The following is a 14287-nucleotide window of genomic DNA, read 5'->3' on the forward strand; positions in this document are numbered from 1 at the left end:
ATTTTTAAATTAATAATTTACAAATTCCTTGAATTTAGACTTCTGTTGTATGAATCTGTTTTAACTGAATGATTTTATACCTATTACAACAATGTCGGTTTTCTTTGTCACACAACATTTTGATTAAATATAGATTAAAAAGAAGCTTAAATAGTATAACTTTCAAGGACCTCTTGGGAAAAATGGCATATTACTTACCAACACAGTTTTTCCCACTTGCATCCACTTCATATCCTGAATTGCATATACACTTGTATGTGCCACGTAGATTCTCACAAATTCCATTTGGGCAAATATCAGGATCGAGGGCACATTCATTTATATCTACAACATATTCAAGTTTGACATCAGTTATCTTGCTTCAGTGAACTTTAAATGAACTAACTCTGCCACTCTCTCTCTGGGTTTCAGATTCACTCTAAAACAGGGGGATTGAATGATAATTTCCTGGCCACCTCTCCCCAATATGTATTGTCTACTCACTTTGAAGGACACTCCTTTGGGTTAAGGAATTGTCTTGCTTTTGTATTTGTTTCTTCCGTACTCATTACTGTGCTTGGCACACAGTTAGCATTTAATAAATGCCTTCTCATTCATTCATTCATTCATTCATCTTTAAAAGTTCTTTACAGCTTTAATGCTCTATATTACATCAATAAACATCAATTTACTCACCTTGGGACAACTTTAAAAATATTAAAAAGTAATTTTTAATGAACTTAGAGTTAATCAAATTTGCTGCTTATTTCTAGTCCTATAAATTTTTCAAACTCTCCTTCTCTTTCAGGTTATAAAGATTAACTGAGCACAATTATTAGTAGACCTTCAGGACTCCTTCGATTGCTTCAGTTGTCCTAGTCTAGCAGGAAGGTTAGCTGAGTATTGTCAAAACAAAAGTCTTTTTCCTTTGTCTGTCTCTCTGTCTCGCTTGCTTGTTATCTTTATCTCTTTTTTATCCTTCTATTTAGAACTTACTGTGGCATCTCTAACTCCAACAGATGAATTCAAGTGGCCAGTTCCTCTTCTAGCAGTTAAGTGATGCCTTGCCATTGACTATACAATAGATTCTGGCTCAGCAAGTTACTCTACCATAACAAGATGACTGACAACTTCACAACTGAGAAATCCTCCAAGGATACAGTTATCACGTGGCCACACAACAAAGCCAACAACTCAGACACAGACTTGGGCTTCAACAATAGAAAAGTGACAGGCACCTGACATATGACCTAACTCTTCTCAAATTGGGTTCCAATTCCTTTAAGATAGCTCCCTCCCCAAGCACCTAAGCAACCCCAAGGAATGTTGCATTCTCCCTGTAGAAGCATCTGAGGTTTCCAGGAGTACCCTGATGAGCTTTCTGAAATCTCAGGAAAGTCCTGAACATTAGGAAAAGCAATAGATCCGCTAAGGGTGGCAGTGGCTCCACAGAGGTTCCTCTGAAAGCCAAGCAGCATCTCTGCTACTGCTACCATATAAACTCACGAATTATAAGCTTAATGAATTTTAAACTGATTACTCACCACTGCCTCCTGAAGTCATTCCTGGGCCACTACTGCAAAGTGCTTGATATTCCGCTGAAATAAACGCAAGGATAGTCAATGATTCTTTTGTTTCCATGATAGGGAAATTTTAACCCTGGTTTCACATATATTATTTCCTCCAAAGTAAGATGAAGTGAATTAAAGAGGAAGCTGAAAATGAGACACTTCCCGGGGGGGGTGTTCCATACCTATGATATCAGTGTAGGGAATTACCAGTGAGAAAATTCTAACAAAGCAGATCTATAAATGTAGTTTTTCTTGAGAGGGCCACTGACAGGTTATATTTGCTCAGAATCAGAAAGCTAGTCTGTGTCAGATCTAGTGTTTTTCAAGAGCTTTCAGTTGTGTCTGACTCTTTGTCACTTCATTTGGGGTGTTCCTGGCAGAGATACTAGAGTGGTTTGCCATTTCAGTCTCCAACTGAATTTACAGAGGAAACAGAGGCAAACAGGGTTAACTGACTTGCCCAGGGTCACAGAGCTAGTAAGTATATGAGGCCGGATTTGAACTAAGGAAGGTAAGTCTTCCAGATTCCCAGCCCAGCACTCTAACCACAGCACTATTTAGATGCAACCCAGAGATAGTACTTGACCTCTGGGTTTTCCTGGTTCTAAAAATAGCTCTTTATCCATTATACCATCCTGCCTTCTGCCCAGAGCATAATACCTACTTTTTCTGTCATGCTTCAGACACGCAATTCCACCACTGAGCAAGAATTGCTATACTTCCAGGTCTCTCCTTTGACTTTTCTTTTTAAAAAATTACTGCATTAGTAGATCAGGAAAATATTGTAGACAGTATATATTCAATATGTTCTTTAAACTTTTATCTTTTGAAAATCTGTTTCCTTGAGAGTCTTTTGGCTTTTTACCATGTTTAGCGAACTCCAACATTTCCAAGTAAAATAATATTTAGATGAGGGAACCATTCAGTTGGGTACAACTGAATAATTACTCTTTTGGGATTTTTTTTAAAAGTCAAGAAAGATTTCAGTATAAAAATCTCAGTGCGTTTGAAACAAGGATCCTAGGGAAAGCAATCACTAGTATCGAAATGGTGAGGTCATCTTGAAGAGTTGTGTCTCTGAGTTACACTGAATGGAGTCATTCTAAATGAGTTTGTGATTTGTAACTGAAGAATTGTTCCTGAAAACAGATTTGCTGTGATAATGGGAAGTGAAAAACTTGAAAACTGAAATAAGCTGTTATAAGCACTATTGTCTGTGCAGCAGCAGGAACATTTCCAGGTATTTGATGCACTGAGGAAATCTTTTGTTTATTTCCACGTGGGAGGCTCACAAGTGCCCGAAAATGCATACTTTGGCAATAATTTTCAGTGATCCAAGTATTTCAATCTGTGGAGAACCTACATGCCCTCCAAATGATCTGTCTAGTAACTAACTGTATACTTTTTTCCGCACAGGTATTCCTGTGCATCCATGTGCTTACCTCACTGTTAAACTTCTAGAGCTAGTTTTGTTTTTTTAAATCAATATTCAAGTAGCATTGTTGAGAAGCAATAAATATACTCTCCAATCTCTAGTACACCTTTTTGCTTTTCTTTGACTGCGAACATAATGCAACTCGGCTGTTGGCCTGGATCAGCCACTAATTTTCTATTGTGACTTGCCCAAAGTCAATCACCATCTATAAAATTTAGAGGGTGGGCCATTTGAACACTAAGGTTCCTTTCAGCTGTTGTGAATGACTCTACTTACTGTCATCAACTCTGAAGGGTTTTTCCTTTAGTATTTGTTGATTTGTTCTGATCTATCAGCCTCCACAAATGGAGGCAAATGAGCAAAATATAGATAATGCAGTATTATAGATAATTCATAAATTACTTCATTTTGTCTTTGGAGTCTGTGAGGTTTTTCTTTTTTTTTTTGCTTTTATTTTATTAGAATTGTATCTAATATTCTGGAAAATAATTTCAAACAAAACAAAGAAGCCACACCATGAAAACCTAGCTTAAGTTAGAAAGACTTAATAGCTGTCAGCTAACTGACTAAGCACTAGCCCAGCTTAAATAGAAGTAACTTCAATGAAGCAGATATGTTGAGTGTTTTGGTTTCAAAGGCCCTCTTAATATATGCAAAAAGTAAACTTGAAGAGTATGAAATGTCCACAAAGCCAGTAATTCAGTAATGAGATATTTTAAATATAATTGATTAAAACAACAATTTAGGTGAAAACTTGTTATTATCAGGAAAATCTGAAAGCAATCTTTGCTGCATGTTAACCACAATGTGGATTCTTGAGAATTTATGGTAATAAATTTTTCTATGTGAAAAGGGAACCCAAATGTCATGCAGTGGGGTCCACAATATCGAGCAGAATCACATAATGCAGTCAGGTGGAAAGCATCTGCCTTACCAACTGGAAAGAGAGAGGCTTTCTCCATAGAGGAAACGGACTCTGTATTTTCTAAAAGTTCAAACTTTTATACTCCAGTGTGCTAGTAAATTACACTCCTGATAATGGAAATAAATGGCTTATATAGACTAAAACAAAACAAACAACAACAAAACACACACACTCCTACCTCTGCATTCCAAAAGATTAAAGAAAAGCAGATGACTTCCTGAATTTTGAAAACACTTAAAAAAATGTGATCAGGTGCCAAAAGAGAAAGGTAGCAGCAACAGTACTAATAAAAGACAGGGAATGGGAGTTAAGAGAAATATTTCTCCCCCATCCTCTCACATCAGCATCAGATTAAAATATTTGTGGAATAGCGTAGGCAATAAAACAGGAAACACACTCAACCTTGTAGCTCTGGGAAAAATGCACTTTTGCTCTCTGCTTCCTAACTTAGCTTATTCTTGGTGTAAAGGCAAGCAAGTGAGTGACACAGTTGTTTTCCATATGGGCCAAAGCTGGTATTAGATTATCTGGAATTAGGTCATACTCCTATTCTGTGTACAGAATGATGCATGCTCCTGAAGCACTGGTATGGGAAAGCAATGGAAAAATGCCACAGGATTATATTTGGATGGCCCTTAACAGTCATTAGAACCCAGGAAGCAACAAGGAGATCAGTTAATGGATTGAACAATTAAAGCTGCCTGCCTGCAGACTAAGGTGCTCAGAAGCCTTTCAAAATAAGTTTAGGCTGTTGAGTAGAAATGTCTTCATTTACAGTTTGCACGTGTCTCAATTCTGGAGAGGAAAGATGCATTTTTAGCTCTCAGATGGTTAGCTTCAAACCAGATGAAATGATAGAAAGTAAGGGGAAAAAACTCTTCCCCTCTGGATATATTCAGTTCCCACAGCAATACATCTCCTTTTGAGAAATTCTTTTCTCCCCTGAAATGAAAGATGTCCTACATTTTACCCTTCATGAATTGGCATTTTCAGCAAACAAATAGGTGGGCAGACCAGCCTAGATGAAACAGTTTCCACATGTGTAACTCTTCTGTTTAAATTCATTCAAATATAAAACAGAAGTCAGTGGCACTGGGCCCTAAATTTAGAAAACATTTTAACTCTATAACACAGTGAGTCATGAAATATTCTGCTGAAGGAACAGCCTACTATAATTTTCCTTAAAATCCTGTACGAACAGCTTTTCAGAGAAGCAGCACAATGTAGTAAAAAAAAAAGCACAATACTGAGAGTCAGGAGGAACAGGTCCCAGTACTCCTTCTGTCACTAATTTGCAATATGATCAATACTCAACCTTTTCGTGCTTCAGTTTCCTCATTTGTAAATTGAGAATATAATATTTACTTTACCTATCTCACAGGGTCATCGTAAGGATAAAATGACATAATAAATCTGAGAGCAACTTGTATCATCACTTAAGGCAAAAAACAAATGTAAGATGTTGCATAATGTCATCGACTACAGTAAAGCTGTCTTTCTGTGGTGGTTTATTCTTACTTCTTAAAAAATCCATCCACTAGACCCTATATATTAACTTCAAAACATCTAATAGGTATATATAGCTTTATAATAGCAAGGAAGATCTTTTTCAATATGACAAGGTTTTTGAAATTTAAAAGTTAACTCTTAACTTTTTTCCAAGCCAGAAAACTACATGGGTATAACTAAGACAAGATAAAATACACATACACACATACACACACACACACACACGTGCGTTTTGAGGATAAGGGCTAATGTTATTTTAATATTTATGACTAAACTACCTTTCCAATGTTGAAAATCTGTTGTTTTCCTTAGTCTTGCAAACACAAACATACCATGTTTGAGTTGAAAAGGCCTGTGTATGTCACTTAGTACAACCTGTCTGTAGATGAGGAAATTGTAACTTCTGTTTTAGATAAGAATTTAATCTTGTAAAAAAAAAACTAAAGTTCAAAATTAAGTCACCATTAATCAGGACTAGAACCCAAGTCTCATTATTTCTAGTTCAGTCCTATTTCTATACCATGATACCTCCTACAATGGGCATTTTAAAATTTTAGAAACATTGCAGGTAATTTTAAAATTATTTCCTTTTATATTATAAAAAATCCTGGTTTCATCAGAGGTCATCCTACTCTTGCAAATTAGAAATGCTGAATTTGAATTAGAAAACCAGGCTGCTTAAAGATGCAATAGCCTGTGAAGAACATGAGTAGTGCTGATGTGGGACATGAAGGGTATTCTGTAAGAAAGGTACAAAAATTTCAAATCAATCTGAAGTGCACATAAAGGAGAGCCTTGGCTGGGTAAGGAAAATTTGACTAGAACTTCTTCCAAGCTCCTCGCAATGCAGGTGTGCCACTAGAGAGTACAGTGCCATCCTTTCCTCTTTTACTCTAGCAACAACTGCTTAACATTCCATACCTGAATTCTGTGCAGGGCAAGGCTGGCAAGGCTCCCCAAAGGCATACTCGGTGCTGGCACAACAGCATTCAGACTTAGTAACTGCTCCAAATAGGGGTTTGACACACTGACCCCTCTTGTATCCACCATAGCACGTGCTCCGCATGTGTGTATCTACAATGGAAAAAAAATCCTATTATCTTAATAATCTTTAAGCTGTGGAAACACCCTTGTTGAGGGTTGAAGCACATTCAATAGTTTCAAAGCTGGTCCTAGACTCTGCCTATTTCCCCAATGTTCTGATTCACAATGATATAACACTTCCGTCATAAGGGCTTTGAGGTCAATTAAAAAAAAAATCTCACTTCCAAATAGTTGAAACTTAAACATCAGTACAGATGCTGTCAATCTTCCAAGGCTACTGTGGGCGAGAAATTATTTCCATAATAGCCAACCACATGGAATGATGATGAAGCACTTTAGAAAGCTAGGTGATTCTCCAAATAAACCTGGGAGCTGGGGAATGTTTGGGTTAGGACGACATTTCAAAGAGGAGAAAGTTTACTTTGGATCTAATGACCTCTCTCTTTGACCTTCCCAAGCACCATTCCATTGCAGAAGCAGGAGGGTGGCCCAGAAGAATGAGGGAAAGAAAGTGGGTTCCTGCTCAGCCTGAACCTTTCCCAACTCACAGGGCATTCTAATGAACATTCTAATGAAAGAGCAAAATAAACTCAAAATAGTACACAAAGTTTTTCTTTAAGAAAAGCCACATAATATGGCCAGGAGACTTTAATCTAAGCTAGTTCATTTCTCAATATTTTCTTCTTTAAGTTCTTTCCAGTAAGGAAGATTGAAAAACTTCTGTTCAATTAACTTCTTACCACACCCACAACAGTACTTTCTAAAGAAGATAGTGCTAGTTTGATCCATTTTAAATAGGTACCACTTAAAAGTTTTGTACCATTAAATGGGTCTTGTTCTAAATTAGCTATTCTGCAAAAAGATATCAGCATTTACATACTCTAGAGTGAGAACAAAAAGTTTATTACTTTAATAAAGAATTACACAAAAAAGACCAGTAAGGTCAGTTAATTAATTAGCATCAACATTATTTTAGGTAAAGAGAAGAGTAAGGAATAAGAGGTTTTTCTTTTGTAATTAATAAAGAATGACCTCTTTTTATGCTTAGAAGTGATTCATCATGTTATACTAATACCTCTTCATTAAAAGTATGGCAGTATATAATTAAAAAAGCAAGCTGTTTCTCTTCTAATCAATAAAATGCTTCACTGTCATCAGGACAAAACAGGCATTTTACTTTTTCATGTTTCAAAGGCCTTAATGAACACCTCCCCCTCAAACAGATCAATAAGCTTCATTTCCCAAATTTCCATCTCTCTGGAAATGCTCATACAGCTACACAAAACTCCAGATTAGGATGAATTATATTAACTAGTTTTTTGATTCTCCATATTTCTTGCCTTCCACACCTTCCTCTTTGGCTACTCAGATTTTCATTAAAACACTCACCAAAAGGGAAGGAAAAGAGAGGTGACAGCCCAGTTTTAAGAAGTAAACAACAAGGAGAATGGCAGAGGTTGAAACTAATGATTAAAATAATGTATTGCAGACTCCCTGTAGTGATCATTTTTCCTAGCTGTGCTTCTCCATTAATTAATCTAACACCATACTTTTATTTCTGTAGGAAAAAAATTTGCCCCTGAAGGTTTGTTGCTCCTTATTCATCAAAGTTCACATACACTAAAACATGCTTTGCATCTGTCATTTTGTTTTATTTCTTGACATGGAGCTGGTTCGGTACTGTCATTCTTACAACCAGTGTGTCTTACCAACACACACTCGTCCATCCAGCCCCACCGCCAGTCCAGGGAAGCATTCACATCGGTAGGATCCATCTGTGTTCACACAGCGTCCATTCATGCAGATTCCAGGTGTTTCACATTCATTAATATCTAGAGGGAAGGGCAGAAATCACATTTAACATTTATTAGACATTAAAATATGTTTTAATTCACTGCTAGAGTACAAGTTTTTAAAGACATGTTTTAACTTTTGGGGAAAGGGAAAGAAGAGGGAAAAAGGGAGAGAAAGAAAGGAATATCATCTGTTAAAAAAATAGTTTCATTTTCTTTTCAGGAAAAAAAAATTAGGCAGAGAGGAATCAATTGTCTTAGCTTTTTTTTTTCTTCTTTCACAAAAAGCTACCTAAAAATGCTCTCAGGAGATATGTTAACCCAAAATAAGGATCACAGAGGCAAATACATAACTGAAGAAAGGAGGAAAATGACTGCTTAGACAAAGGGCCCTGTGTAATGGTTCACAAGGCAATTCCTATAACATTGCTACTCATTTTGTAATGTAAGAAGTCAGGCTCAATAGCAAATTACATCTTTGACCAGGTCAGGAAGCTTCCTCTTCTGGCATTCAATTCCTGGGATGATGCCCATCCCAATACCACCCACACTTCATGACTCTGGGGCAATTTGCATGACATTTCTGGTTTTATAATGCTTGTTTTTAAAGCGCATCCCATTAATGTTTTACTGGAAAACTGAATAATTGGCTCAGAAAAATAAATATGGATAAATTAGATGACCATTCTTGGCCAACCATAGCACTAAGTACTATAGGCACCCAGCAGAGAAGGATATTTCTTAAGCATTGAAAGTATTTTAGAGTACACTATGTGTGTATTCAGGGCTAGTAAAAAAAACTTTATGGGACACATCCTAATAGGAACAGGCATTTATTATTGACAAGGGGAACATACTTTTTCTCCCTTCAGAAGGCAAATTTAAAGCACCAGTTTCCAAAGTGTGTTTGCAGCACACATAATACTTACAAGCAAATCACTTTGTAACAACTCTCATTAGTGTATACAACAGCTAGTGTGTATGAATATTTCCTCCTTTCTGACCTTAAAAAGGCAAAGTGAGTGAAACACCTCTCTGTTTTACTTAGTTTACGTTGTTTGGCACAAAATACTTTCAAATGGTCCAAGATTTCGTGTTCAAATTGTGTTTTAAAACAGCAGCTATATTTAAGTGTATGAACTCAGTTTGGTTTTGTTCTCCCTGCCATTTTTTGTTCAATATAAGATGTACTGTAAAACAGCAGCAACAAAGATCTAACAGAAAGTATCTGAATGCTTTTTAAATAGGTATGAGGTTAGAATGTAGACCCAGGGACTCTTAGGAGGCTGACCTCCTTGTATAACTGGTTAACTGCAGGAATTTTCCTTATACAATTCTACATACCCCAGTTTTTGTGGGCACAAAGCTAAAATTCTCAGAGCACTGTATGAAAACTTAGCCCAAAGTCTTGAAGAGGAAATTTAGTGAGCCTGGGAATAAGTAAAGATAAGAACACTCTTGTGGGTAATTCTTCATTAGTGCCATTTCCATTGTGCCTTCTGTAGTCCATACGCTCAAGAAAGAGGACAAAGGTAATAATAGGGACCAAATTGCCTCTGGTCGCCAAGCTAACATCTAGGAAAGGTATTACTAAACTTCTGAAGTGCTGAATTTGTTTGATAAGTGAGGAGGAAAAATCTTATTTATTTATAGAAGATGTCATTACTAATGTCCATGCTAATGTCCTTACACAGGGTTTGGCAAGATCTAGATTATCAAAGAAGTCACATCTGATTTCTTGAATAGTTTCCTTAATATCATCTGCAAACCACATTTATTACTAAATGGTGATGTCCCAGAACACTGGCACTCTACAGGTGCTAAAGTTGTAGGCCAGTATAGTATGAAAGAATATAATAGCATACAAAACCAAAGGGGCCTAACATTTATGATATTAACATCTTTCTTGTTATCATTTTGTTTGGAATTCTTCCCTGATTATTCCAGTCACTGTTAATCTCCTATTCCTCTGTAAGCACTTGTATGCTATCTGCATTACACAATTTAGTACTTCCTTAAATTTTGTTTTGTATTATATACCTTTTCATTTTCTCAGTTAAGTTCCTTGAGAACAAGGACTCTGTTTACTACTTCCTTTATGTCTACCACAATACTCAGAGTGTTGCTGAGCTAGGTATAAAGTTGCTCCTAAATATTTTTAATTGATAGAATAATTGCAAATACACAGGAAAAGCATCTCCCTCTATCAGAACTGAAATGAAACACTCCTTTTCCATTTCCTTTTCATAAATTTCCACCATTATAAGGAACTGGTGTTAGGATCATACAGGATAGGGCTTGAAGTTCTTTTAGGTACAGGGAAAGGCACTTAATAAAGTGCTTTACACTTTACAATGCTTACTAAAGACTTTACACACATGAGAAAACATCTTTCTTCATAATACCTTAACCAAAGCTGTCCTAAAGCACTCAGAGAATAGATACCATGTGACTTTATCCTGCTTTCTCAATCTTGGAGAGCTCAGATATTCTACACCTCTCTGTCTGAGACTGCAAGCCAGAAGGTTTTGAATATAGCACTTTAACAGATCTCCTGGACCTGTTCTAGGTACGAACTCCCATGCCAGGTCTGGTTCCAGCCCAGATCTTGGACCTGGGTCCAGCAATCCACTCATCCATGGCTACAGAATACAAGAGACTCTAAGCAAAAAATTCTGACTCCAGTGATTCTTTTCAAGATCTTAAAATCCAAATCATTTTTATTACTTTTCAGACACAAAACTGAAGTCTGATCAAACATTAAGCTTTCTTATTTTCAAGAGTACAAATTTTTAAAAATCTCATTGTTGCCTCAATCCCTAGAGCAATGAGGTTACTTTGAAAGTTACCAAACTGAACAAATGTGGCATCTTGGCTTGTAGTTTGTTTATTTCTTCTGTTGAATTTATTTTCTTTGACTGTTATGGACCCTGAAAAAATTCTCTATTCCTTATGGGACATGGGCAAAATTATGAAAACTTGACCACTACAAATAAAATTTTGTATCATTCTCTCCAGGTGGCAAACAAGAAGTGCCAAATAAAATGCAACAGTAGCTCAACTGCAATTATCTTCCAAATGTAAAGATAAGGCACAGCTCTATATGTTCAGGAAGATGTTCAAGTCTCCAATGACAAAATGGCAACTAACATCCAATAAATATTCTGACTCATTTCTTAAGGAATTTTCAGGAGATCCTCTGGAAAGACCACCCCCAAAAACCATCTTTGAAAGGAAGAAATCCTTCTGACAAAAAAGGCAGTTTCTCTTGGTGGCTAGGTTCCAGGTACAAACCTAGTTAATCTTACTAAGTAAGGGAAAATGGTGTCAAATATTTGGAGAAAACAAAGGGCAGAGAGGAGAAAGGTTAGTCAGTCAACAAGCATTCATTAAGCACTTTCTATATGCCAAGCACTAGTGATACAAAGGAAGAAAAACATAGTCCCTGCCCTCAAGAAGGACTCTTTTAATGGAGGAGACGATACATAAATAGGTAGGTACATTCAAGATATACACAAGATAGACAGAAGGTACTCACAGAAGAGAAGGCACTAGGAAAGGTCTCGTGCTGAGTGGGATTTGAGCTGAACCTTGAAGAAAGAAAGGGAAACTAAAAAATGAAGGTAGGGTGGGAGAGTATTTCAGTGCAAGGCACAGAAATAGAAGGAGGAGCGTCATACAAAGAATGACAAGAAGGCCAGTATCAGTGCTGTACATGAAGAGGAATAAAGTTAAAGAAGGATGAAAAGGTAGAAGAGCTCAGGTTGTGAAGAGTTACAAAGGCTATTCCTCTAAACAATATAAGAAGATTTTTTCCCACCAAAAGAGAAAGAAAAAAATTTGTTAGAATATATACAAACTAAATAGTGCAGTACAAACCTTTGCAGTAACGGCCATCTGATGCCAACTGGAAACCAGGTTTACAAATGCACTTAAAACTGCCATCTTCATTGATGCACATTCCATTGAGGCACATGTTCCTTATGCTGCATTCATCCATATCTGGGGGAGAAAGCGAATGAGTCATGTACCAACCAACAACAGAAGGTGTTTCCTATGTGCTATGAACAGTGGCAGGCACTACAGACATAATACAAATACGAAGAATTAAGCAATCCCTATTCCTAAGAAGCTTAAACTCTACTAGGAAAGACAACATGTACATATATAACTACAGGATAAATAAGAAATTGTTAAATACAAGGTAGTTCAGGATGGAAGCATTAGCAGTTGGGGCATCAAGAAAGGCTTCATGAAGAAAATGGTGTTTGAGTTGCAACTTAAAGACAGAAACTCTGTAAGGTCAATGTGAGGAGGAATGAGCTCATTCCAGGCATGGGGGACAGCCATTACAAAGACATGGAGATGGGAGCTGAAGTATTGTGTACGAGGAACAGGGGGAAGAAGGACTGTTTGGCTGAACTGCAAAGTGCAGGAAGAGAAATAATGCCCAATGCGTCTTGAAAGACAAGTTGGGGCCAGAATGTGAAGGACTTTAAGGAGTCGCTGTAGTTGACTGAGTAGAGGAGAGACAAAGAATAGTCTTAACTTAAGGAATACCACTTCGGTAGCAGTGTATTAGATGGACCAAAGTAAGGAGAGACTTGGGGCAGGGAAACTAATCAGTCTATTGAAATTGTCCAGGCAAAAGATGATGAGTAGAGAGTCCTATTCTACTGGGTATGTAAAGAGAAGGGTTATAATGTGAGAAATATTATGGTTTATTTTTATCCATATATATTTCACACGACCAGAAGAGTCGATACTTTAAAAAACCCCACCGAGAATAACAACATTGTTCTTTTTACTATGGCAGGCTAAGGCTAATTTAAATGAAACATATATCTCACGCATGGTGTGTGCCCAAACACCATTAAGCTGGGCTAATTTTGTATAACATATGATGAAAAATTTGACTAAAAAAGATATTGACACATTGTGGGAAAATCGCTTAAGGAAAACTAAAAAGTATTTCTCCAGCCTGGCATGTACACTGATTTCACAGGTTCATATTACTGCTAATACATGAAACTGAGTGAAAAAAGGGAGAATAATTAGCACTAACACTAATGGAATTCCAAATATATCTAGACTACATCTTGGTTCTAAAATGACTGTAAATCAAAAAGTAACTTGTAGTTTGAGGTAATACCAAAAAAGAGTAGGAAAGAATGGATTTCCAAAATGCCTGCCTCTGGACCAAGAATTAAAATATGTGCCAGCTAACCCCTAGGATCCCCAGATCATTGTGACATGTCTTTAAATGCATAAATATGTTATTTCATTTAATATTGCAGCTGTCTTGGATGGCATTTGCACTCTAGACATGTGTGTTTTCTTTTCACTTACAGCCTAAATCAGACAAAAATAATTTATGATTTTCAAAGAAGAAGGAAAAAAACCATGAATCTATCCCAACTGGGAATTTTGGCATTAAGTCTTTGAGCTGAATCACTGAGATAATTTTCTGCCAAAAATGTTTCTAAGAACAGTCTTGAAATTCTTTTAATGTATGAATAGATTCTTGGGATCTTTCCCAAAGACCTTGGGAAACATGATAAAGAACATTCTTCATTTTTTTGCTAAAGGCCTATGAGGTAGGAACTCATCAATTATGTTCACATTTTCTAGTCAGACAAAAATGGGAAAATACAATAGCTATTCAGGCTACATGAAGGAAGAGGCAAAATTCACAATAAGAACACTAGTTCAGTAGACCAGTGGTATTAAAAACAAATAGAAACAAGGGCCACTAAACCATAAATAAGAATCCCTGCAAGCCATGCATGACTTAGTTTTCAAATGTAATATTATCTATGTTTTATTGTATTTTTATTGATTTTGTTAAATAGTTTCCAATTATATTCTAATCTGGTACAAGCTGCACCCAGAAGTATTATGGGCTATACGTGGCCCATAGGCTGCATGCCTGACACCTCTAGACTACAAAACATGAAATGCATGACTCAAAATTTATTACTGCCTATGAAACAAATTTTTAATTATGAGGTGATAATTATTAAAAGGTCCC

General features: G+C 36.5%; 1 protein-coding gene across 1 annotated transcript in view; it reads right to left on the bottom strand.

The window, feature by feature from the left end:
* The window catches only part of FBN1 (fibrillin 1), a 303144-nt gene that overhangs the window by 107862 nt on the left and 180995 nt on the right, over positions 1–14287 (bottom strand). The window contains exons 14-18 of the mRNA XM_027860924.1: positions 12136–12258; positions 8173–8295; positions 6341–6493; positions 1524–1577; positions 199–324 (exon numbers count right to left, since the gene is read on the bottom strand). Coding sequence (XP_027716725.1) covers positions 199–324; positions 1524–1577; positions 6341–6493; positions 8173–8295; positions 12136–12258 — 579 coding nt within the window. The remainder of the gene's footprint in view (positions 1–198; positions 325–1523; positions 1578–6340; positions 6494–8172; positions 8296–12135; positions 12259–14287) is intronic.

The sequence above is a fragment of the Vombatus ursinus genome, unplaced genomic scaffold (genome assembly GCF_900497805.2).
Source record: "Vombatus ursinus unplaced genomic scaffold, bare-nosed wombat genome assembly UNPS02014335.1, whole genome shotgun sequence".
NCBI classification, from domain to species: Eukaryota; Metazoa; Chordata; class Mammalia; order Diprotodontia; family Vombatidae; genus Vombatus; species Vombatus ursinus.